Below are 26384 nucleotides of genomic sequence, written 5' to 3' on the forward strand. Positions count from 1 at the left end.
TCCACAAGATGATGGAAACATTCCTTTGAGATTCTGGTCCATGATGACATGATTGCATCACACAATTCCTGCAGATTTTTAGGTGCACTTTCAAGCTGTGAATCTCCCGTTCTACCACATCCCAAAGGTGTTCTATTGGATTCAGATCCGGTGACTGGGAAGGCCACTGAAGAACACTGAACTCATTGTCATGTTCATGAAACCAGTTTGAGACGACTTTTGCTTTGTGATATGGTGCATTATCATGCTGGAAGTGGCCATTAGAAGATTGGTAAATTGTGGCCATGAAGGGATGCACATGGTCAGCAACAATACTCAAATAGGCTGTGGCATTCAAGCGATGATTGATTGGTATCAACGGGCCCAAAGTGTGCCAAGAAAACATTCCCCACACCATTACACCGCCTCCACCATGAGAAGGTGTACAGGTGTTTCTAATAAAGTGTTCCGTGAGTGTATATAGCTGTTGTGAACTGACAGTAAGAGGGAGTTCTTCTGCCTCGTACTTTAGAGAACATGGGCCTTCAAATAAGAAATATGAGTATCCAAATATGAGTATGCAGAACACTAGAGGAACCAGGGGGTAACTGGGGGAGAACCAGGGGAACGTCATTCCGAAGGGTTCTGGAAACCACCTGAAAGATGGAGTTTACTATACTCCTCCATGGTCAAAGGCAGCGTTTATAATAGACTAAATACGCTTATGAATGTACTGTCCCTCAAACATGGGGCTGAGGAAATCAACAAGGAAAAACCCAGCGTTTTGGCTTCTGTTTTGAGTACTGCTATCATTATGAATTAAAACTACAAACAGTGATTCCTGTGAGTGCAGGTTTTTATTTGTTTTATCTGTCCTTGTGACCCAGCACCCTGAAAACCAACACATATCTTTTAAGTGAGTTGAGCACGCCAATTACCCTTTCAAGTTGAGGAAATCAAGGCATGTCAAAGGACCACACAAGTGTCATGGCCGTTTAAACTGAAGTGACAAAGTATATACTCCCTACAATGTTGTATTGTATAGAAAGATATATATGTTTTAATTACTCTCACATCCAAATCCAATAAACTCATTTGTATAGCACAATTCATACACAAATGCATTGCAATGCGCTTTACATGAACAACATTAAAAACGATGGAAGTATGAGAGTAAGTGTATGGTTGCATGTCTTCCATGGGCCAGCCGGTTCATTCTTACCAGAGCTCACATTTTCAAACCGGCAAAGTAAAAGTGGCATGTGTAAGAATAGGACATCAGTCAGTGGAGGCTGGTGGAGGTTGAAATCAGAGGACAGGCTCATTGTAATGCATTCCTCATTCTATTCCATGCATTACAATGAGCCAGTCCGATTTCTACCTCCACCAGCCTCCCCTGGTGTGAATAAGAGAATAGCTGAGAGGTGGGGAGCAGCCAGGTGAGATTTACATGCTGAGTTTGAATAAATGTGAATCAACCATGACTCACTGACTCACTCACCCTTGGTACAACGTGAGGACCAGGATGGATCCCGTAACTGCACTCCTCTCTGTCAGCCTGCCCCGTGCCTGTTCACCTCACGGGGTTGTCCCCAGTCACACAACCGTTTTGAGTAGGCTTCGGTAAAACCAGAGACTTTTAATCATACTACTTTTCTTCTTTTTTTTCTCTTCTTTTCTTATCTTCTCTACTCTCATAGAAAGACAGGGTGTTGGTTGAAATCACTTGAACATCCTACCTCATTGTAATAACATAAGCTATTCAAACTGGTCCTGTGTAACTCAGTTGGTAGGCTGGGGGTTTGATTCCCGCTGGGACCATATATACAAAAAATGTATGCCTATGCACTCACTGTACTGTAAGTCACTTTGGATAAAATACTGTGTTGTAGCACATGCTCACATGTAAGCGACATGAAACACTATGCCATGTCAATTAACTTTTCTGGATATCATGATGCAACATCCTCATTGGAGAGAACTGAATGAGAACCTTTCACTTCCCCTGGTGATAACATTTCACAGTGTCTCATGTATGATCCAGCCCCAGCCAGTCTGAACTAACCCAACCCAATCAGACAGTCTGAACTAACCCAACCCTATCAGACAGAATTAACTAACCCAACCCTCTAACAAACAGAATGAACTAACCTAAGCCTCTCAGACAAAATTAACTAACCCAACCCTCTCACAGACAGAATTAACTAACCCAACCCTCTCACAGACAAAATTAACTAACCTTTGTACTGTTGGCTATGATCTAACGATATCATGCTGAAGTTCAGGGATTTACCAAAGACAGAGTATATAACAGGGATTTACCTGCCATGGAAGTAACCTAGTTGTTCTACAGTTATTCCCATCTAACTGATGTTCATGTCACTTGCATCAGATCATGTGTTGTTTTTTCCTACACATTTTCAGAGTGACTCAAGACTGTTTACAAAACGGATTTACATGACATATACAATATGTGTAGTTGGTATGTCAGGACCATCATAAACCACCAACTGAAAAAACATTTTAGAGGGTATATGAAAATACACAGTGAATTAGTTCAGTAGTTTTACCCAATGGTTTTACCATGGGTTTTACCTCCCACACTTTCCAACAACTAAATGATGCCATCTAGTGGTTCTGGATTGAATATGTATTAGTCTCGAGTAGCCATACCTACAAATCACTTTCTCATGCCTCTACCAAAGCCTGGTCTCAACGAAGTTAGATAGGTATAACATACATGGTTGTGGACCTTGTCCACTAATATAAGGATTCTTCTCTCATCCAACCTACACATACCCAATCCTTTCCGATCTACACAGGTGTGATGGGGTAGGGGCCTAGGGGATGTTTCTGAACAGGGCCATTGACAGATGTTAGAAGGGTATTTATTTCATCCTATTTCAGAAGAACAATCACATCTGAATTATAATCACCTCAGACCAAGGTGAAGGAGAAACACTATTTCCTGATAAAGACTGACACCTAGTGGCTATTATTAGAGGCACACTTACGGCATATGGGTATTTTTACAATAATGACAAGCCCAGTATTTCAAAACTTTTAATCTGATTAAACGTTTTGAAATACTGGGCCCTGGTCTGAAACTAAATCTTGCATACTTTTGACTCACAGGGCTGTGATGCCTATAGACTACAAATGATACCCTAGATGCCCTGCCCATCCTGACATTGGGTCTCAGACATACACTGCAGACTCCTTCTGCCATGACTCAGTATACTATAGAACCAGCTCTCATCATTGACAGTAGTATTATAAATATCTAGCTGACGTGCAGTAGTTTTTGAGTCAGACTCTCTCAGGGTTAATCAAATGCGAGCACTGTGACATCATTGTAATTATAGTGAACAGTCATGAGGGTTGAGATCAGGACAGTGTTGATGTGAAGTGCTGCTCTACCAGATGTAATTTTCTTTCTCTATCTCTCTCTTTCTCTCTCTCTCTCTCTCTCTCTCTCTCTCTCTCTGTCTGTCAGCACTGTCCTGGCATGTCTACTAGCAGGGACTAGTTCCCATGCAGCTTGTCACCGAGGGAACAGCAGGTCCCTCCCAGGGTGTTGTTGACTGGGTGTGGTGTGTTGCGTTATCATACCTGACTCATGCTCAACTTTGCCTGTCCCCATAGATGCTAGTTCTATTCCTTCCCCTCTGGCTTATGTGAAAAACATTTGACGAATGTCAGTGCAAATTTGACACAAGGTCATATTTTCACATAGGCCTACAAATTAGTTTTGTGGCAAACCTCTGGTAAATCTCTAGCAAACAATTCTGACAGACTTCCTCATCTTCTTGTTCTTCTCTAAGCCTCAGTGTTTCATTAACGTACCTGACTCATGTTCAGCTCAGTCTGCTTCTCATAGCATTTCGCTAGCTATCTTTCAACATCTTAATTCCTTTATTCTTTCCTCTACTACGGGAATGTCACCCTGTGACAGTTGCTTGTTTGGCAATATGGTCAAGATGTGACCTTCGACCCTCCAACCTATCTGAGGGTTTTTTAAACCAACACTCTTGACTGATTCCTCCTGTTTCACTGAGACCCACCACCATCAGACTACATGCCCACTATTCCAGAACATGTGATGATTCACAGATTACAGACGCTAGATAAAATGAGGTGTCTAATTACTTCTAACTGCCCCACCCTTTCCCTTGGCCTTAAAGTGAAACAAAAATGATTACAAAAATACATAAAAATAGTTAGAAATGAATAACCAAAATGTCATTTGTGAATAAGTACATAAACCCTTGGAAATGGCAAACAAAAATTACAAAAAAGTACTAAACACTCTTTACCCTCCCAGGTTACACAATAGTTGGAGGGACTCTTAATCTCTCTGAAAGGTTCCTGTCTATCATTAAATAGTGGATAGTGTGTACAAGGTCAGGCCATAATGACAGTGCCCAGATAAACAAAACCAAAATGTGAAGTATGTCATTGTCCATAGATTCCTTTCAGGTGAAGGGCAGAAGAGGTCATAGGTCAGCTTAAGAGTTTGGTGCCCCCACAGACATTGAAAGTAAATAGGCCTAGGCCTAGAATATAGAAGCGGGGCTTTAGTGATTATGACTTTGGTATATTTGGTATATATATAATATTGCTCTGTTTGACATATTTTGCTTCAACAATGTAGTTAACTTTTAATAACACAGCACAGTCTCTTTGCCTGTGAGCGTGAAGTCAATGCAGGTGTCCAGCATGAATTAGAGAAGAGTTTGACTCCTTAATGTTATCTCGTGGGACCCGGAGAGTTTGTGTTCCACAGGGGAAGATAAGACGGGGAGAAGAAGTAGTTCATTATTTGGTCAAGGTCTCACATCTGAATGTAACTTCATAGCCTGCAAGAAACTGATAAAAACATCTCACTGTTGACTGGAAACCCAAAACCTGTTACAGTGTTGTAATATGATAGGCTGATTTTGATTCCTCCCATAAGAAAACACCAATCAGTGCAACGCTAAATTTGACATAGAACCAGCTGTGAGTAACTGTGAGAAATGGCTGGTCCAGAACATTCTCCCAAGCACCTGTCTTGTCTGCTGCTTTTGTGCCTATTTTGTCTTGTCAATAAAAACGTAATCTTGTACTTTGAAGATCCACCGTCTGATACTTCAAGTCCTTCACAGGGTAAGGAACGAAATATGAGATTTTGTAATTTGGGTAAACTATCCCTAATGTTGCTTGAGTTTGCACTATATCTCCATCCCCAAAAGCTACACAGTCTAAAGTGAACCTGCGTCATAATGAAATGATAGAACAAGACATTGATAAAAGTCCATAGCTGCAGCTAAAGCTGTTTAATCAGGCACAACCTTGTAAGATGTGTCCGGTGACTTGCAGCTCACTATGCTTCGCTGCATCTGTTCTTTCGGGTTGGGGTGTGTTGGGGATATTCAGGCCTTTGGTTTTATTGCAATAATTGATGTTCAATCATTGACAGAATTTTAGAATTTCACAGTTTGAAAAAAAGCGGAGACATTGCTTGGAAAACAAATTAGGTTCATTACCAAGCAGACGAATCACATTCTTGGGGGAAACCTATTCCAAGAGAATTAATTAGGGAAGAAGCACTACACCGTCTTAAATTACCTGCTTCATAAATTACCTGCTTCATAACTTTTTTTAAAGTAAACTAAACAATTGTATTTTTTTAATGGATGAACAAATCAATAAAAACGGAATTCTCCACAATTCTAGGAAGGCCCAAAGGCTTGTGAGTATAGCCTATCTATCAGTTTGCTGTTATATGCAGAGTCCGAATCCTAACCTAAACTGGTCTAAGCATTCAAGGTCGAACTGAAGGAGCCTCATCATTTTTGTCTCTTTTTTTGTGCAACGTTTCGAATTACACATGCGGCTCTTACACCAGGATCCGGACAATATGTTTAACCTGCAAGTTTTAGTATTTTTACATATTGGCAAAGTACAACAGCATTTCCTCAAGTGTACTATTTCAGCGTTGGAAATATTCTATGGTCAATTGTAATATTGCTGCATACTTCATCAAAGATATAGCCTAAGTGAGCTGTGTGTTGGTTTATGAATGATTAATGTACCAAAAAGTGAACCCTGTATAAGGAACAGCAGTCATGTAGCTAAATATAGGCCTAGGTGAATGATTTTACAGTATAGGCTAGAGAATAGGCAGTCTTTTTTTTTGTTACTTCATAGAATTGCCAACGAACGCGTCAATCACATTATTATGCTTTCCGATTATCATTCACTCATGTTTACACCAGTCTGAAAAGAGCACCACAAATACATTTGATATAGACAAATTAAATGCAGAAATAGTCATACAGACATCCAGCAGTTTCTGTTTTTCTTTGTGTTATAGTCATTCTAACATTTCTCATGAACATATGATTGATTTGCATGCCTATGACAGGTATATAAAGGGTTCTATGATCTTTTCTATGCCATGATTTGGAGGAACTGATGGATGGACTGATGAAAACCTTATTCTCTTTGCAGAGAGCTGAGCAACAGGCACAACAACAAAAAAAGTAAAATCATCATTAACTCACATCTTTGCAGTTTTACTATAGTTTCTAGGTAATTACTGCTACTATAGCTCACCATGGAAGAGTGAAAAAAAGTGTGACAGTGAAACAACATCTGTGTCTGTTTCTATAGGTCAATAACACTGACAAAGTAAGAGACGCCCCTGACACCATGGCGATGGCGAGGGAGGAGGGAGCTGCCTCCATGGTTGACGACCAGGAAGAGAAGCCAGCCAGGAAGCCAAATGTGGGCCGTATGTGGGAGCAGTTGGCGGAGCAGAGGAGCCTGGATCGTGAGGAGTGGAAGAGAAAGGTACAGGAGCATCATCTGGAGTTGAAGAAGGAGAAGGACAAGACCACACAGATGGAGAAAGCCAGGATGGAGGAAGCAAAGAAGGTGAGAAGGAGAGAGAATGACCTCCGGAGGGAGATGGAGAACATGAAGCGGCAGCTGAAGGGAGAGAGGAAGAACATCCTGCAGAGGACAGTTGAGCTTGAAAGAGAGAGAGAAAAGGTTGAGAAGGACAAGAAAGTGATTTACATGGTTTCAGAGAAAGGCAACATTTTAAGAACTGAGCTTCAGCAGAAGATAAAACAGGTGGAAAAAGACAAACAAATAGTCAATAGGGTTAAAGAAAAGATTTGTTTGATGAGGGGGCACCTTGAGCAGAGGACAGATAGACTCAGTCAAGATGAAGCAAAGGTTAAGCAGGCCCAAGTACTTGTTGACAGGGGGAGCAAGGATTTTGACAAGAGGAAACAGGAGTTTGAGAGGGAAATGGAGGCCTTTCAGATCATGAGAAAAAGGTTTGAGGAGGATAAGGAGGAGGGAGAGAGGGCTACTCAGATGGTCGAGAAGGAAAAGCAAAAGATAAAGGAGGACCAGAATGAAATGATAAAGGAAAGACTAGAGATGGAGAGAGCGGCCAGAGAGAAAGACAAAGCCATTCAGAAATTGTTTGAAGATAAAAAAAGATTGGAGATGGAGATGCAGGGGTTCAAGGAGAAACTCATAACATTTGTAGCTGAGAAAGGGAAGGAGCTGGAAGATAGGATGATGGAGAGAGACGCATGGTGGCAGCTCAGGCTAGAGATGGAGGAAGACAGACTGGCCCTGGCCAAGGCTTCTATCACTGAGTTGGAGGGCGACAAAAAGGATGCAGAAGAATGCATAGCCCAACTCAGGGTGGAGATGCAGAAGAGGCTTCCTGAGGGGAGAGAGAGAAAGTACAAGTTGAAGACAGACTGATCCTGGCCAAGGCTTCTATCATTAAGTTGGAGGGCAACAAAAAACAGGCAGAAAGATGCATGGCCCAATTCATGAAATGGGAGAAAGAGAAGGGTTCTATTGCCGTAGCAGCCCTAAAACAGGCCGAAGAGGGATTAAACCTGGCCAAGAGCACCCAGCTTGAGATGGAGAGGAGCGCCAGGCAGGCTGAAAAGGAGAGGAGTTAATTCAAAAGAATCTCTTTTTCCTCAAAAGTTGACTGTTCTGTAAGTGTAAGCCTATCAGAATGTAAAGGGATTTATGGAGAATGAATATCGGTTCCTAGAGCCTGATACATGACATCACTGACACATCAGGCCCAAGTCGCCATTTGTCAAATCCTTTGCGATTGTAATGTATCTCACACCTTGTTCACACCACATCTTTTGTTGGGAATGATACTGAAGGAGAGGGACAGCAAGATGTTCTTTGAGACACGTCTACGTATGGTTAAAACTTCATATGTCATATGTTGCTTTGAAACTGTTAAATTGGTTATTTTGTTGATACTCTATTCTCATTCTTCCTATGTGCATTAATGTGATGTTGTGCGCTAGATAAAGGTTCTGTTAATACAGCACGACATAATCGGGACCAGGTTCTCCCATTTAATGTCTAATGTTCACATGCATTGTTAACGACACATAGAGAGAGTCATCAGCTTCAGGTATTGGCCTGAGTGTAAACTCCTCGCAAGCCGATTTATCTTAACTTGAAGGCATTGGGTATTCTTAATGAATCTAGGATCCGATAAGCATTGTGAATCATTATTAACCATGAAATATCTTTTGGAGTCAGATACTGTATAATGTAATGTTAACTTGTGTTAGTTGATCATGTGACCACTTGTGTTGAGTTAGGTTGATCATGTTCATCAAACCGTTTGTAATTATTGGGAATAAATGTATGTGTCATTTTTTACCTGTCCTCTATTCTTCAGTGTTTTATTTCCAGTTCTTCAAATACATACATGGTACATACATATTACATACATGGTACATGCATATTACATACATACAACTATGCGACCAATCAGCAGGGAGCTGCAGCCAAACTTTCAGAAACATGTTACATATGTGATGATTATATGTCTTATTATATATATATAATAGCCAGTCTGCTTTCAGGCCACTGAATGACTATGATTGGTGTTTGATGGATGTATTTGGAATGGCTGAAGCCTAAGAGATGTGTCTCTATGAGGGCCTGCAGTATGTTGTGACAGTGAATAAAAGTCAATTTTCTGCCTTTGATAAGACGTGTGTATATATATATATATATATATATATATATATATATATATATATATATATAATATATTATACGTCTTATCAAAGGCAGAATTCACTGTCACAACATACTGCAGGCCCTCATAGAGACACATCTCTTAGGCTTCAGCCATTCCAAATACATCCATCAAACACCAATCATAGTCATTCAGTGGCCTGAAAGCAGACTGGCTGGTACTTTGTTTGTCTTTGAAACAGAGCCAAATTCAGCCTGGGTCCAACCTAGTCATCCAGAGGCAAATGTACACAACTTACACACGAGGCAAAATTCACTGACATAGATATACATGTTTATTTATACAGGGAGATCCATCATGTTGAGCATGAGATGTACTATAATGACACACCCTATGCATTACAGAATAAAATTAGGAAATGTCATCGAGACAGGAGTCAGGATTGTCGGTAGAAGTGGGATTGGGTTTGGATATAGGCAACTATCCAGGGCAGGAGAAGATCACATTCCTTCCCATGCCATCCTCTACACTGAATGGAGAACAGTCTGTCTCGCAACCTGGACCTACATGCCGTGGTTAAAATATTTGCAAAAATAAATGCTAACCACTATTGATCGGTCTCTGTCCGTTCATATGTCACACGTTTTATCTTTGACACCACTGGGAACATTTTGACGAAACTTTGGTGAATTATGTGTTGCCATACAGAGGTGGCATTGACAAAATGACATTGATTGGCCCAATGTTGACGAAACTTGGGTGAATGATGCATCTTGCCATAGAGATTGTTAGGAGTTTCGAGGTTACGTTGTAAAGTGGCTGTAAAGTGATAAAGTGAGGTTGTTAAAAAACTTCATAATAGGGTGCAAAGAGGAGAGGCCAATTGACTGTTTTCAAATAATGCTGGTAAATCCTTGGAAATGAATCAAATAAGCACTACAAGCTCTGGTAACTTTTTAGCCTACCTTAAATCCGTGGACTACCTTCAAATAAACGTAAAGCTGTAAGAAGCAACACAGATAATGAAACTAATAAGCACTACACGTTCCAGTAACTTTTCAGTCATACGTCATATGTGAATAATTGTCACTAATTCACACAAGTTAGACATACACACACACCCCCACACACAAACACACACACACACACACACACACACACACTCACACTCACATACACACACACACACACACACACACACACACACACACACACACACACACACACACACACACACTCCATCACACATAATTAATTCATACAGATTATCTTTTTCCTCAATAAAAATACATTAATTCCAGCAGAGTTGACTGTTCTGTAAGTGTAAGCCTATCAGAATGTAAAGGCCCTTATGGAGAATGGCCACTGATTCCTAGAGCCTGATACATGACATCACTGACACATTTGACCCAAGTCGATACAAGTTCAGTAAGTTTGTCACTATGTAGAGATGACACAGAAAGGAAAAAAGTGATACAGTTCTAGGCTTGTCTGTGATGTTTCTCAATGTGGTGATGAGCCACAGTTACATTTGCAGATGGCAAAGATAGCCTTGTTAGCCACCATGAAAGAGCAGTCTGTGTGCTCCAGGGTGGTGTGGGTGGTGATGGTGGAGTTGTAGGGCTCCACCACTGCTGTGGACACCTGAGGAACTGGACGGACTGAGAACTCCAGCTTGGACTTCTTCCAATAATCGACAGACAAGCGCTCCAATAACAGCGAAGATAGGGTGCTTAGTGGCGTAGCACACTAATTGCGCATACCATGTAATCACAAGGTTCTGGCCCTCGACATATCTTACAGGGCGTCCCTCCTCTCTCTCACCCATCCTTCCTGTCAGTCTCTACTATCTCAATCCCAATAAAAGCAGAAATGCCTTAAAAAAAGAAGATTAAAAAAAAAAACAGTGAAGCAAAGCCAGAGCCTGTCCCACCACCAAAGCTATGGAAGATGAGGAACCCTTGGAGTCCAGTTCGCCTGAAAATTAAAAAACTGAAAGAGTCACACTCAAATGTTTAACATTGAGACTTGCTTCATTTCAGAGATTTCACAGAACTGGCCAGAGAATAGGAATAATATACTGTAGGTGCACCACTGAGAACATCCTGTCTGGCTGCAACACCGCCTGGTATGGCAATTGTACCACTGGGTGGTGAAGACTGCTCAGTCCATCACTGGAGCCATGCTCCCTGCCCTCAAAGACATCTACACCAACAAGTGTCTGAAGGCCAGCAAACTCATCAAAGACTCCAGTCACCCCAAACTGACTTTCTCACACACATACATTTGCTTACATTTGCACTGTTTTATCATTATTATTGTTGCTTTTTTATTATCACATGCTGCCTTAAATTTTGTTATCTTGTACATTTTGTTTAGTATATATTGTATATTTTTTAGTATTGTACATTTTACATTGGTTGGCATTCTGCGGACAGCAAAGCAAGAATTTCATTGTACAGGGAAACATGTTTTCTACTGTGCATATGATAATAAACACTTTGAATCTTGAATTTTGAGTCATAGTCACCAACATGCTGCTATTGACTTTCATATTGACTTTTATACTGCTGCTGTCTATTGGATGATTTGCACCACGTAGAGATATATTTATATATTATTGTACATACTGTATTTTACCACCTACCCTTACATTGTTAATGTCAGCATCTATTTCTAATTACTTAGCATTTGTTTAGATATTGTGAAATTTAGATACGGTGTAACAAAATATATAAAATGACAACACTCTTACAGAAAGAAACAACTTTGTGTTGCGTAATACAAAACTATAAAGGAATTCTCAACCTAATCTTGAATGCAATCTTAACACACTTCTCCCTTTCCTTGCACTTTATGAGACAAATAGTAATCTTCAAAATGAACTCACTTACAGTATGTCCTCCTTTTCTGATGTACTAAAGTAGTAAGGGTAGTTTTAGTTAGTAGGGTTTAGTTAGGGTGTACAGTAGCATTTATTACGTTTTGATTGTATATAATGTAATTCATTGTTGAGCCTGTGTAAACCATGCATCTTACTGCTCTGCCCGCAGAGTAGGTGACAACTACCAACTTTGAACAACAAAGTAGTCAGAAGATGAGAACTTGTTGAAAAAAACTCTTTATTGCATCAAATACACAAACCGCTGGAAATGATCTCTTTAAACTACAAAATAAACCATAAGATGATCAGATGAACAGAATAAGGTATGACCTCGTCCATGCTAACAGACACACTGTACATACAATAATTGAGAGGCTATAAGAACACATGTTGCTGAATAAGACATTTCAGTAAGGCACATACCTTATAGACGACATGACTCTGCACCACAACAAGGTCTCAAACCAGCCTCAAAGGTCTAATAGGAAGTCAATGCTGAATTTGAAATCGGCCCCTTGTCTTTAGCCCATCGACACCTGTGCAGGCCTGAGAAGATTGGATAGGTGTAAGCAATATAGTAATTGCTCCACCTTGTCATCTGATAGAAAAGGTAGAATTTTGCCATATTGCTTATACCTATCCAGTAATTTCAGATCAACACGATCTGTGTAGGGTAGCCTATAGGGGCGGATGTGGAATTCAGCAGAAGACATGTCAGTGGGTGCTTGATGATCTGCTTTATGCTGGTTAACCTTAGCACATGGAATGGACTTGACAGTTCAATACATTTGAATCTTCCCTTTATTCGTGTTATAGTGTTTATAAAGTGTCAAAGACAATACAATATAGTACACACCCACAGTCATACCCACTCACATCATAAAAAGCGAAGCATTTAGTTAAGTAGAATTAAAATAAACACAAAATGTATAAAAGAACAAGAATCTTGCAAGAAAAAAACAACTTTGTGTTGCATAATACATGAACTATAAAGGAATTCTCAACCTAATCTTGAATGCAATCATAACACACTTCTCCCTTTCCTTGCACTTTATGAAACAAACATTCACAAATCTAACTTGCTTACAGGCTGTCCTCCTTCTCTGATGTACTAAAGTACAGCCCATTCAGTTTAACTATCCACCGACCTGCAGAATTAACAATACATTAGGGATAAATGTGAATAAAGCTTTTTATAAAGCGACATCATAAACAGTTACAGAGAGAGGTGACCAAATAACAATCCTACTGTCAATCATTCCTTTTGCATTGTGTGTAAAACAAACATCTTACATCAATCACACAATACATCTTGTAACCAGGCTGGTTAAAACACTTGACATAGTTCATAAACTGTATAAGATGACAGACATCCATATTGTTAAGTGCACTTGGGTGGTTTTGCATTGAACTATTTTACAGTGGACAATTCTTACAATAGTCTGAGTTAGGTTAGGAAGGATGAAGAACACTTTGAACATTAATGTGTAGAAATAAAGCCTCAGCATTGGTAGCACACTTTAGCATGGGCCACTCAAACCAGTATGGGAAACAGCATGGGGTTGTAGGGTATAGAACAGAGAAGCGCATAGAGGAGCACCTTCCAACGGAGGCTAGCATTCTTCGTTGGAAACGACAATGGCCATGTCGTCCTATGATATGTCTAACACCCAAATAGAACCCTCGCCCATATTTCCTAGGCACTTGTGGAGATCTGAGAGGGTATGATAGGTGTTAGCAAAATAGGAGCAACTCCACCTTTGTGGAATGTTCACCATTTTGCCTTCACCTTTTCACATGGTCCTCGGACTGGCCCTGTTTCAGCAACCAGGCCAGCCCAGTACAGCTCAGGTCATTTTGGCTCTGTAGCATGAATTAGGGTTTAGATTTCCACAAGTGCATATAGGGGCTAGGAGCTAGGGGCTAGGGGTTGATTTGGGATTCAACATAAATGTCCTCCTGCATTGTCCATGGTGTTAGAGGTGCTGCAGGGGTGTGTTCTCTCCCCACGGTGTCTCTGTGTCTCTAGGCAGAGGAGTAGATGTATTTGGTCTTGGCCAGGCCTGTGAGCTCATCCTCGTAGCGCGGCAGGCAGCAGAAGAGAATTCCACAGCCGATGGTCACGATGGTGGCGCCCCAGCCAAACCCGTACGCCCAGGTGTAGTCATAGTGACCCTCGAAGATTAGATCATTGAACTTGACGGGGTAGATGATGAGAGCGATGAACTGGAGTACGACTACAGGGACAAAACACAGCAGAGTATTCATGAGTAAGCTGTGTAAGCTTCTACCTCATAAGCTTTCATGTGTTCAATGCTGTGTTGTTATTAGTATTGGTGAATTGTACTGAAAATGTATTGTTTTGATACTGTATTGTATTGCCAATGTTGCGTCATCTTATGCATTTTGTTTTTGTTTTAAGATGTCACAACACCACAGATTGGATCAGAACAGAGACAAGGTAGTTAGTTTCAGGATAAAGTTCAAAGGTCAAACTCAGAATTTCACGATCCATATTTTGGTTCAAAATGGAAATGTGTCTATGACTTACAGGCCTTCAGGTTAAGGAAGACAAAACAGTTCATGATATCACAATATGAAACATTTATGATGTCGCAAAAAATACAGATAAGGATGAACACACCGTATGTGAAGCATCATCATAAAACATGTCAGTGGTAGATGCCAGAGAAAAGGGAGGCTCGCTCAGAAAGAAATTACACTAGAGTGTGAGAGAGAGACTGCCAAAACTAACAGGAGGTTGTGGGAAATTTCTCAGGGGAAGTGTAGTTTGGTTGTCCTGGAGCTAAGACTTTGGCCTGCACAGGACAACTAGAAAAGGAAGTTCCTGAACAAACTTTGTGGGTTGGCAAAGTCTTATTATGGCAGTTGATGAAGTTTAAAGATAGATAGATTGACAGATAGATAGACGGATGGATGGATGGAAGGATGTTAATTAATGCGACCTCAAATGCTTCATGTTTAAAAAGCCAGTATCATAACTCTTCAAGAAAGTTATTTAAGTAGGGTCAGTCTACACAGTTTAAAGTTGGATTGAGTTGTCAAGCTTAAACCATGAAAGAGGAGATGCATTTAAAAATGTATCATAGGAAATCAATGGTCCCTATAGAAACCTATGTTAATTTATGCGACTTAAAAAAGGCTTAAAGTTTAAGAGGTCTAAATAGTATAACAAATCTGAGTCTACCAATTGTAAAGTTGAATTGAGGTGTAAAATAGATAAGATAGTAGGGTAAGGTAAGATAGTTTGGTTTAAGTTGTGATTCATGGTTGTATCACATTACAGGGTGGATCACATATTTACCACCAACCCAAAGTCTTACTAACAGAGTGAAACCCTTGTCACTGCATGAGTAACAAATAACACCTGTGACGCCAAAGTACCTCAGAATTTACCTGGCTCATGCCTAGGTAATTAGGTGTGAATGATTCATGTCCCCATGGAGGTGTGACACTGCCTCTCCATGGATAGCTTTCACTTAGCTGGTTCACATCTGCTACACTGACAACCAGGCTAGCATTCCTGTGGTCACAGGCATCTTTCCAGATAGTTCTGACAAAGAGTTAGTAAGAAGCCTCTCCGTTTCCCCTGAAGTGCTGGGAGGGCTAGCCTGGGCTGTGGGACGGGGGAAAAGGAGCTGGTGTCTGTAGCGTGTGGCTGGGCTGAAGTGGAGGGCTGGGGCCGGGCTGAGGGAGAGTGTGTGTTGAGGTGGGATGGAGGGGAGAGTCGGCTGATATCAAGTTTCACACTAAGGTGGCAGCTGCAGAGGGAAGGTGGGGGTGGGGAGTGATTGGACACAGGCGCAGGCAGAGGAGGGGGAGTGGCCGAACTAAACGCCCTATGATCTCACAGTATCAGCTCGATGACTCAGCCTGACACACAACATACTCCTGGACGGTTCCCACGGCAACGCCCCCCCATAATACCACCACAGCCCTTCCCTGAACCAAAACTACAGCGAAACAACTAAACTCCTCCATACACTCTCACTCTCTCCACCTCTCCTTCACACACTCACTATCTTTCTCTCTTTCTCTCTCTTTCACGCTCCCTCTCTCTACCTCTCCTCTACACACTCTCATTCTCTCACTCTCTCTCTCTCGGCTCAGACTCAGGAATACTAGCTTTATGACACAGGGTTGAGGGCAGCTGTAGTTGCCATGCTACTTCTGCTTTCTGCTACTTCAGTCCTACACTGAACTTAGAGAGTGCAGAGAGAATATAGATCACATTAGTAACTATAGGAGAGCTGCTCCATAGGTTTGACATCTGATACACTGAGGCAGTTGTTTATTTAACTAATATAATATCTCCAATAGTAAACTCTCCCTCTCCTTCAATAGTCCAGATAAGTCAGCTTCTAATAGTTATGTTTTAGGTAGCAACACAGTCTGTGGGTAATGTTCAAAGGACTGTACTGAAAAGATGAACTGTTTAACTATTTATAAACTGTATTAAAAACATGAGTTGTTTAGCTGCTTAATCAACTGTGTCAGATGCAAAATGCATGAGCTGAACAAAACTGTGCTGCAGGACTATCGTATACCATGTCCTCCTGTCAGGATAAACAGCAACTGTGTAAATATTGACTCTCAGACCTAGACCAGATCACCTCATATTTAGGGAACTATTCTGTATTACAAGAATGTTATTACTGAATCTGAATCTACTTAGAATTGATGTGAATCGTGTCTGTTGTTCTCCTGTACTGACGCTAATATACTGTGCTGTAGTGTATACTGTATTGTATACTGTATAGTCAGGGGAGGCTGGTGGAGGTGGAAATCTTCCTCCACCAGCCTCCCCTGGGTGTAGTGTACACTGCAACTTACCAACGATGAAGAGGATGACGCCGATGATGGGCAGCAGGTGGATGTTGACGGTGCAACAGAGGGCGATGACGGAGATGATGAAGGCTATGATGAGGAGGATGAGGCCGATGATCATCAGAGCTGCTACAGCCATGGCCCACGCTGAAAACAGGGGAAAAACAAATTGCTTATAGAAACAAATAGTATGGCGTATAGACACAACTCTTATACTGTACACCTAACAAACGAGGCTGGAGGAGGGCTCATTGTGATGCATGGAATGGAATAAGGAATGGCATCAAACACACGTGACAAACACGATGCATCACAATGAGCCCGTCAGTCCGATTTCTGCCACCACCAGCCTCCCCTGACACTCAGGAAGAAAATAAACGCACAGATTAGACTTCATAGACATGACTCTTATACACCTAGGAAGAGAGCTGTCACAGGCTGGGCCCTCACTAGGAACACAGGGACACACAAGATTAAAAGTCTATAGATGTAATAAGCTGCTATACATTTAAACATCTAAAGCTGCTGAAGCCTCGTCCTGTGCTGAAACCACATCAGCAAACAGTTTAAAGTCTATACACACATGTTTGTAGACACAACTCTTGTGTATCTAGAAATATCTAGGTATATGTACAGTATATACTCTAGGTATATATCAGTGGGAGCAGAAATTGGAGGACGGGCTGCCAGTGCCTGAGCCAAGCTTAAAAACATCAACAAACACACTCTATAGAGACACAATATTGTATACACTTAGATCCAGAGATTGGTTATGGATATGGATGTTGCTGTTCTCACATAGTGATCTGTGAACTTTGATAATAAATATAACAGAGTGGAATAAATGTCAAAACGTTATTTTCTTTATGTAACAAAAGAACTGCCTCCTGACAACTGCAGGCCTACAGCAAAATGAGAGGGATCTTCGTAGAGAGGGAAAGTAGGCAACATAACATTCCAGGGGATTTTAGCTGTCAGACCAGTGACTCCAAGACTGGGTATGTACAGGGTGTGTTTGTGTGTGTGTGTGTGTGTGTGTGTGTGTGTGTGTGTGTGTGTTTGTGTGTGTGTGTGTGTGTGTGTGTGTTTGTGTGTGTGTGCGTGTTTAGGCCCTGGTTACACCCACTACACCCCAACAACACCACCAACTGTTGCACGCAGAGCTGAGCACACGTCCTAAATTATTCACTGTGTCTCTCAGCCTACGCCTGAGCCTGGGGCACTCTCTCATGCATTCACACGCCTCAGATATCCAGTAATAAGTTGTGCTAGTCAAACAAGTCCTAGCTCATGTGTCCTGAAACATAGAGTATTTTCACACTTAAACATTTTCACACTTAAACAGACAATAAACAGTCACTACACAGAGGGTACATGAGAACAGAGGTTTTACCATCTCAAGTCCTACATAATGCTATACTGTTCCCAGTCTTGTCCTGTCTGTTTAATCTCCTCTTCCTTGTCTATCGCTCATTGTGTACACTGTATTTTGTACTTAAAATAAAGTGTGTTGAAGTGCTGTGAAAATGCACTCTAAATAAAGCCTGACTTGACTTGACATGTACTTCTCTGGGGTTTCAAAGTTTGAACCCTTTGTTTTTATCTCCTTGTGTTTTTATGTGTTTTTCCTGTTAAGTGCATTGTATTGTCTTTTGTGGATGAAATGTACTATATACATAAAGTCTGATTGTCTGAATGATAGATTAACAACATATATGTTTAGAACATAACATTGATAGTCTGGCTCCAAATCGGTATGTGCTTGAAGACATACAGTAATGCTTCAATCAACACCTTTGTCTATCACCGTCATATCCTGCGTATTTTCATACAGGCACATATATGTTTGGCATGACAATGGCAGAGCATTTGGCTATGGCACATGCAGATCTGAAGCAAGGCTAGAACAAGGCTAGAACAGGCCTAGAACGAGGCTAGAACAGGGCTAGAACGAGGCTAGAACAAGACTAGAACGAGGCTAGAACGGGGCTAGAACGAGGCTAGAACGAGGCTAGAACAAGGCTAGAACAGGGCTAGAACAAGGCTAGAACAAGACTAGAACAGGGCTAGAACAAGGCTAGAACAAGGCTAGAACAGGGCTAGAACAAGGCTAGAACAAGGCTAGAACAGGGCTAGAACAAGGCTAGAACAGGGCTAGAACAGGGCTAGAACAAGGCTAGAACAGGGCTAGAACAAGGCTAGAACAAGGCTAGAACGAGGCTAGAACATTCTGTGATTGCTGCTAAAGATCCCCTAAATTGTTAACATGCCAACTCACCGCTCAGTGTGGGATTGGGACTGTTTATGGAGCCAAAGGTAGTAAACTCAAATCTCACTAATAAACCGGGTAGTCTTTAATACTTTAATACTTTCCAGATGGTTCAACTTCACATCTGTCTCTTGTAATCATCTTCCACATAAACAACCTGCAGTGGCACAAGTTGCTGCTAAAGGAGTTGGAGAATCAGTATTTTAGTAAGTGTTATAGTGCCGCATCAGTTTCCAAAGATTAAGTCAAAAGTTATTGTGTTAACCTTGGTCCTGTTCTATTCAAAATATTTTCAGCCTACTTAATATTTGTGCACTTTTTCACTGAAGCAAAATTGAAAGGTACACTGTCTGTTATTAGCTCTTTTTGAATGATACACATCTCTTTCTCAGTGCCTTGATTTAATTCCAGAGCAGAACATGGTTGAAACACCACAACGGCAGATCAAGGCCATGCGTGTCACAATTGTTTCCTGAGAATACCACCATGCTGTCTCTTGTCTTGACACACCTAGGGAGTTGCCCTGGGGTTGGACAACATCCAGCAGCGAGTGTGGATTAGTGACAACAGAACAATGATAATGAAGTATGTCTATGATTCAGGGACAGAGGAAGCCCATCCCTCACCTTCATGGATATGACAGTCTAGACAGACAAACTCACAAACTTCACGTACAAAAACATTCATTAACACTTATAACGTATAACTTAGTTGGTCTTTACCTGTGTGTAATAACCCTGTAGTAACAATAGCAACATTGTATTTGCATGTGGTTATATAGCACTTTATCATTGACTTTGTAATTACATTTTACGGACTTACTTGATAAAACATAGTTTCGTCCCTATCCTACTTCTATAATAATAAAGTAAATACCACTTTGTCAATTGGGCACATATCTCTGGGTCCAGTTCTATCACCTATTTATTCTTTATTCACTACACTTTCCCAAGAACTAGAACATGGGCTCTGTATATATGGGCTTTGTGTATATGGGCTCTGTGTATATGGGCTCTGTATATATGGGCTTTGTGTATATGGGTTCTGTATATATGGACTTTGTGTATATGGGCGCTGTATATATGGGCTCTGTGTATATAGGCTCTGTATATGTAACCTGTGACTGAACAGGGATAATGATATCAATGTAACTGCCTTCTCTGTTCCTGATAACAGCAACAATGCCACCATTGTTACTGGATGCCTGAAACTACACCATCTAGGTTGCTACCTGACCAACAACAGAGAGAGAAAGAGAGTGAGAGGGGTGGGGTGGGGGACACACACACAGAGATATTCCTTCTGAGTGACTGAGTTATCCTGTGAAGAATGATACATTCTACACTTCTTCTCCCCCCCCCCCCCACCCGGCCTCTCTCTCTCTCTCTCTCTCTTCTCTGACTTGTTGTCTGGTAGGCCAACAGTATTAGTACCTAGCAGCCATTACTCTTCTAAAAATAGCTGTGAGCATGCCTGTGTGAAGGCCATCTTGATACCAACTATTCATTCAATTCAGCTCATAGACCCAACATTTAAAGGCAATGGTAGGCTATAGTGTATTGAATTATATTGGTTCGGGAAACTCAATTGCATGTATGTTTGGAAAGTTTGCAACAACCTGTAACTAGATATGGTTGATATTACATGTTTATATCATTTTTACCAGACATTAATGACAGTGTAAAGTGAACAATATAACATTAGAAAAGATTCTTGATGTGCTTGATAAATGTAATTTTGGCCAATCCATTCCTAATTGGCATTGATACATTAGAATAGTGTATCAATAAGAACTACTTTCTTGTATAGTCTGTCTGTATACTATTGTATAGGCTGTATAGTATAGTATAGTCTCTCTCTTCTAACACTTTAACCAACCAGAGTAGTGTGGAGCATTGTTGTCACTGAGAGGTCTATGGTGAGTGGTTGTGTTTAGACACTGGCTCAGATATACAATCCAATTTAGAGGACGACATTATCACACACATGAGCTCCCTGAATTTCCTCAGGGGGAAGAATGTCTGCATTCTGCACCAGTATGAGGTTGATCAGTAATGGTAAACTGCGTCTGAGAGTCATGACAGAGGAGATTAAATAAAGTTGAGTCCGAAGTTCAGTGTGGCAGGCTGCCAACCCCCGCCTCACTTTGTCAGGCTGCCATTGATATGGACATTACATATACTGTATGTTTCTAGTGGCAATGCAGTATGTTTTCTTTATAAAGAATAGGCCCTTTTTAGTTAGTTATTCAAAAGGTCCTGTGTCGTCTTTGCTTCAGTCTTCCGTAAGCTCCAAATAGGGATATCCCATTTGGGGGAGGTCGTTCTATTCTATTCTATTGATGTCCACATCACACCATTCTACTTGATAGCCCATGATCTCTATTGACATCTATGGTGTGTGAATACTTACAGTTTTCCATCAGAGATTCGCAGACCCAGTTATCATTCCTGCCTCGACACTGATTCCACATACTGGCGTAGTGGGACTTGGCGTCCTCGTCCTCAACCCATCCCGAGGTAGCGGCGATTGCAATAATATCAAATATGATCGCGAAGAGCAACAGAAGTGGTAGGATCCACCTGCACCTCGGATACGCAATTCCACAGCGAAACATGTTCGATAATCGGTAGACCACCAAAGAGCTCGGGAGCGGATACAAGCGGTCGATCGGGCGTTCGGATACCGTCTGGTGTTGTCTTCACCTTTTCAGGGAGTCAGTAGCGAAGAGCCCCACCCGAGTAAGCAACGTAATCCGTCAGTGGTAAACCTGTTTGGGAACCTGTAGGGCTGGGCTCGTTGGGCGGACGGACTTGGCCATCTGCCGAGAGGCGAGAGTCAACTAGCAACACAAGCCCAACCCCATTCATATTTCACACACTGTAACTCATTCGATGCCAACCTCAGAATAGCATTGATTAGAATGTGACATACCTTTACTGTCAATGGATTTAGAATCTGTGTGTGTGTGTGTGTGTGTGTGTGTGTGTGTGTGTGTGTGTGTGTGTGTGTGTGTGTGTGTGTGTGTGTGTGAATGACGGCGGTTTTTGTCTAAATGTTTTCCACAAAAAATACAGATGTTATTGGTGTGTGTGTGTGTGTGTGTAGTGTTGTTTACATGTAGTTCAACTATCAGTTGAACAGCATTTTGCAGTAGTGTGGTGGTAGTTAAACTAAATTCAAATCCTAGTGATTTGACTTGATTTAACTATTTGTTTGCCATGTAGCACTGTAGTAAGCTACTCACTACATTTTTTCCAAAAGAAAACACAAAAAGGTTGGAATTTAACTATTATTCTAGCCCTTAACTTTCCTACTATTTCTTCCCTGCCTCCAGTCTCCCCACTTTGCTCTACCTCACCATCTTTTTCTCTACCACTGATTTCATTTCAGTAGCATGCTTTCTGTCTCAGGGACTGGTCGTGTTTCAGTAACTGACTGTCGTGTGTTGGATGAAGTAGTTTTGATGCAGTTAACTACTTTTTCAAAGTAGCTTTAGTTTGACAAACTATATTTCTCTAAAGGGTAGGTTTAGTGTTGTAACTTCTTCCCTTGTGTGTGTGTGTGTGTGTGTGTGTTAATATATAATAATATAACATATATATATATGCCATTTACTGCCACTTTTATCCAAAGCAAGTATATATCAGTATACACGTATAGATCAGTATATATGGTCCCAGTGGGAATCAAACCCACAACCTTAGCGTTGTTAACAGCATGCTCTACCAACTGAGCCACAGAGGACCAGGTGTGTGTGTGTGTGTGTGTGTGTGTGTGTGTGTGTGTGTGTGTGTGTGTGTGTGTGTGTGTGTGTGTGTGTGTGTGTGTGTGTGTGTGTGTGTGTGTGTGTGTGTGTGTGTGTGTGTGTGTGTGTGTGTGTGTGTGTGTGTGTGTGTGTGTGTGTGTGTGTGTGTACAGATAATTGGGGTGTAATACTCATTCTCACTTCATAATCCCTATAACAATATTGGCTCTTTTCAGTCAATGTGACAATGCAGGTTAGTTTCCATTGGTCTGTTGCCTACATCTGCTGGTAATAAAGCGACATGCACGTTCAAACATCTTGAGATCGACTTTTACTTTTGAATACATTTGGATATTGTTGTGTCGTGGAAATAACAGGACGCGAGGTAGGTAATAGGATCGTAGCTTTAGTCAGCATGGTAGTCAGCGACCTAGAGCTGACAACTGACCCTCCCGTTTCTTCTACAGACATCTAATTTGCAATGTAATGCTGCCACCTACTGGCGTTAATCAGTATGAACCCAATATACCACATATCCCTCTTTTTTCTTTTTCTTTTTAACTATTACTTCATACAATGGAATGCAAGTATGAAATGTAATACAATATCAGAATTATATTGGGTTGGGTCAGAGGCCAAAAGCAGAGATAACATGACGCAGGCACGGTAGTTCAGTTATTCTGAAATTACAGTTTGCCATGTTGAGCTTTAGACCACTGTCGTGTAGGCAGTGAGTCGTCTTGAGCCATGTCTCATGGACCTCTGGAGACTCACCATAGACGATTATGTCATCTAGATAGTACTGGACTCCTTCCTGTACTATCCAGTATCTGTGACATCATTCTCTGAAATGCACTCGGCGCAGATGCCCATATGGAACCTTGGTGAAATGGAAAAGTCCATCATGGGTAATAAAAGCAGTGAGATCTCTGCTCTCAATGTGCAATGGTACTCGTGGTAGGCATTCTATGGCAAGTCTATGGTAGAAAACATTTGAGCTCCCCTGAGCATGTGGAACACTTTCTCGATGTGTGGTAGTGGGTGGCTGTCGATAACCACTGCCTGGTTGGGCTCTCGTAGGTCCACACAGAGCCGGAAACGTCCAGTCTTTTTTTGTATTGCCAGTAGGGGTGACACCCATGGAGAAGAGTCTGTCCTCTCGATTGCAATCTTTCTCTAAATCTCCTCAGAGACTGCATCACAGACGGCGAATGGCAGACGCCATAGCTTTTTCTGAGTAGGCTGTATCTCAGGTCTCACCTTTACCTTGTGAACGAAGTTAACTGATACAACAGTTCTTGAGTAGCACTGTAGATACTGACTGCCATTTTAAATCTCCAGCTGAAGGGCAGTGACAAGATCCATCCCAAGAATGGGAGTTCCAGATGGCACAATGTAAAAGTCTGTTTGTGCACAGTTCATGTCATGAGAAACATTCAGAGTGAGACCACCCAGCACAGGTATTGGTTTCTTCATGTGTCATAAGACGCACTGTAGGCTCTGATAAGCCAGTGTCTCTGAAATGTTCCTTGTACATGCACTCTGAAAGTAAGGAAACAGCTGATCCAGTATCAACTAGTAAGTCTTCTCATCAATGTTCAAAACTGTAATGTTTGTCACTTCCCTCAGTATGTAGACACAGTGCCTCTGCAAACTTTTGCAAAGTGTCCTGTTTTATTGCACTGTCTGCATGTAGCTGATTTGGCTGGGCACTTTGGGTTATTTGCTAAATGAACTGAAGAACTACACCGGTAACACGTCTGACCAGTGGCTGTAGAGTAGTTCGGAGGCTGTTCAGGTTTGAATTTGCGTCTCCCTCCGCCGCGAAAAGTAGTACCTTGTACAGCCCCAAAAATGGTCTCAGTGCCACTGATGGACATCGCTTTAGCTCTGGGCTCTCTGACTACTGTAGACTCATCGGTCCTCTGTGCCCGTTGTCAAAACGTATTCCTTTCTGCCACAATGTTCAGCTTTACCACAAAAAGTATTAAAGAGTGTTTAGAACATCGTCATACTTATCCCCTATCACTGTAAGGGTGTAGAAAATCCGTTGAGCTTCAACTCTAATGGAATGGATAAGAAGGTGCGCTTTTCTTGTCCAGCACATAATTGCCAAACATTCGGGCCATTCATCTCCAGAAATAAAATATAATTCCAATAAGCTAGCGACATCGACGTATACATTTGGTGGTCCTCTGTGGCTCAGTTGGTGTTAACAACGCTTAGGTTGTGGGTTCGATTCCCACTGGGACTATATATACTGAAAGATGTATGCACTCACTGCAATGTAAGTCGCTTTGGATAAAAGCGTCAGCTAAATGACATATTATTATCCTCGTCGCCAATATGTTGTGTCGTGTAAATAACGGGACGCGAGATAACAGGATCGTAGTTTTAGTCAGCATGGTAGTCAACGACACCATACAACTGACCCTCATTTACATTATAATGCTGCCACCTACTGCCGTTAATCAGTATGAACGCAATATACCACAGATATGTCTATACTGTATGACTGTTACCCTCAGCTCAGTTCACTTTAGCAATTTTTACTGTTGGTATTCTGTTATTTATATTTTTATTGTGAACCTTATTATCATGCATTTAGGTTGAGAATATTGGCAATACCTTTGCAATTTGTACTGTTGGTATTCTGTTATTTACATAAATATTGTGAACCGTAGGCTACATATTATCATGCATCATATGATATCATACATACGTTAGCTGAAGCTAGACCAATGTGGCACAGCGTGCACTGCACACAGGGTATCAGTCAGCCGTCTGGTCGGGCACGCCGCAAAACCGACTGGCCTTGGTTCCCATCCCAGTGCTCACACCAATGTAGCGAACGGTGGGGTAGAGTACCTTTCCCTAAGCGGGTATCGAACTCACGACAAACCGGCCGCGCTAGCTACTACACCAAGAGAGTTAACTCCCTTGGCAGAGCTGCTAACGGGCTGTATAGCTATATATATATATAACTATATCGCACGATCATTAATGAAATATGACAATATAGGAGCCCAATAAAAATTTAATGATGATTCATTGATTTTAATGATGACTATGATGCGTAATAAATAGTTCATTATGACAATAAAGACACTGTAAGAAAATAAAAGGATAGTGATAATTTCTGTGTTTAAGGAATCTTTTACTTTCTGTATTAAGCAGCAGAGCAAGTCCATAATCTGGGTCCAGTTGTGTGGTCTGAACCAAGAACTGAGTTTTCCCTCAGCTCTTGTAGTGTCTTATCCTTTGATAAGCCAGTCATCACAGGATATTATGAAAACCAGTTCCAAATGGTTGGCCTGATTAGCACGTTTCCTAACAGATTGGCTACCTGTGAACTCTGAGGGACAGAGTTCAATTCATGACCAAAACCAGATTCTGAGTCTCCTAAACTTACAACACTGATGTTGAAAATGATGAGACTGTTATGATATGTGATAGAAATTAGCCCAAACAACTTTGAATGCAGTACTCAAGTTATTCACATTACCTTACTCCTATACTTTTCTGATTCGGTTACATCGAGACTAAAACAGATGTAGTGGGCTAGATGGTATTGACAATAAATTGGTTGATGAAATAACATGAAATATTGTGGCCATAT

At 41.3% G+C, this 26384-nt stretch overlaps 1 protein-coding gene across 1 annotated transcript; it reads right to left on the bottom strand.

The window, feature by feature from the left end:
• Window positions 1–12119: 12119 nt before the first annotated feature.
• On the bottom strand, window positions 12120–21729 carry perp (p53 apoptosis effector related to pmp22). Its single transcript, XM_083694887.1, has 3 exons — window positions 21430–21729; window positions 16755–16895; window positions 12120–14137 (listed from the first exon to the last, which is right to left on the bottom strand). The coding sequence occupies exons 1-3, from the start codon at window positions 21632–21634 to the stop codon at window positions 13926–13928; spliced, it is 558 nt and encodes a 185-aa protein (XP_083551013.1). The 5' UTR covers window positions 21635–21729; the 3' UTR covers window positions 12120–13925.
• Window positions 21730–26384: the final 4655 nt, after the last annotated feature.

Source organism: Argentina silus (assembly GCF_951799395.1).
Source record: "Argentina silus genome assembly, chromosome: X".
NCBI classification, from domain to species: domain Eukaryota; kingdom Metazoa; phylum Chordata; class Actinopteri; order Argentiniformes; family Argentinidae; genus Argentina; species Argentina silus.

Excerpts from the sequence above, each read along its gene's own strand:
- perp (XM_083694887.1), bottom strand. The coding sequence starts at position 21,634 with ATGTTTCGCTGTGGAATTGCGTATCCGAGGTGCAGGTGGATCCTACCA. Across the intron at positions 16,896-21,429 it reads CGAATCTCTGATGGAAAACT|CGTGGGCCATGGCTGTAGCA; the intron begins GTAAGTATTCAC and ends CCCTGTTTTCAG. Across the intron at positions 14,138-16,754 it reads CGTCATCCTCTTCATCGTTG|TCGTACTCCAGTTCATCGCT; the intron begins GTAAGTTGCAGT and ends TTGTCCCTGTAG.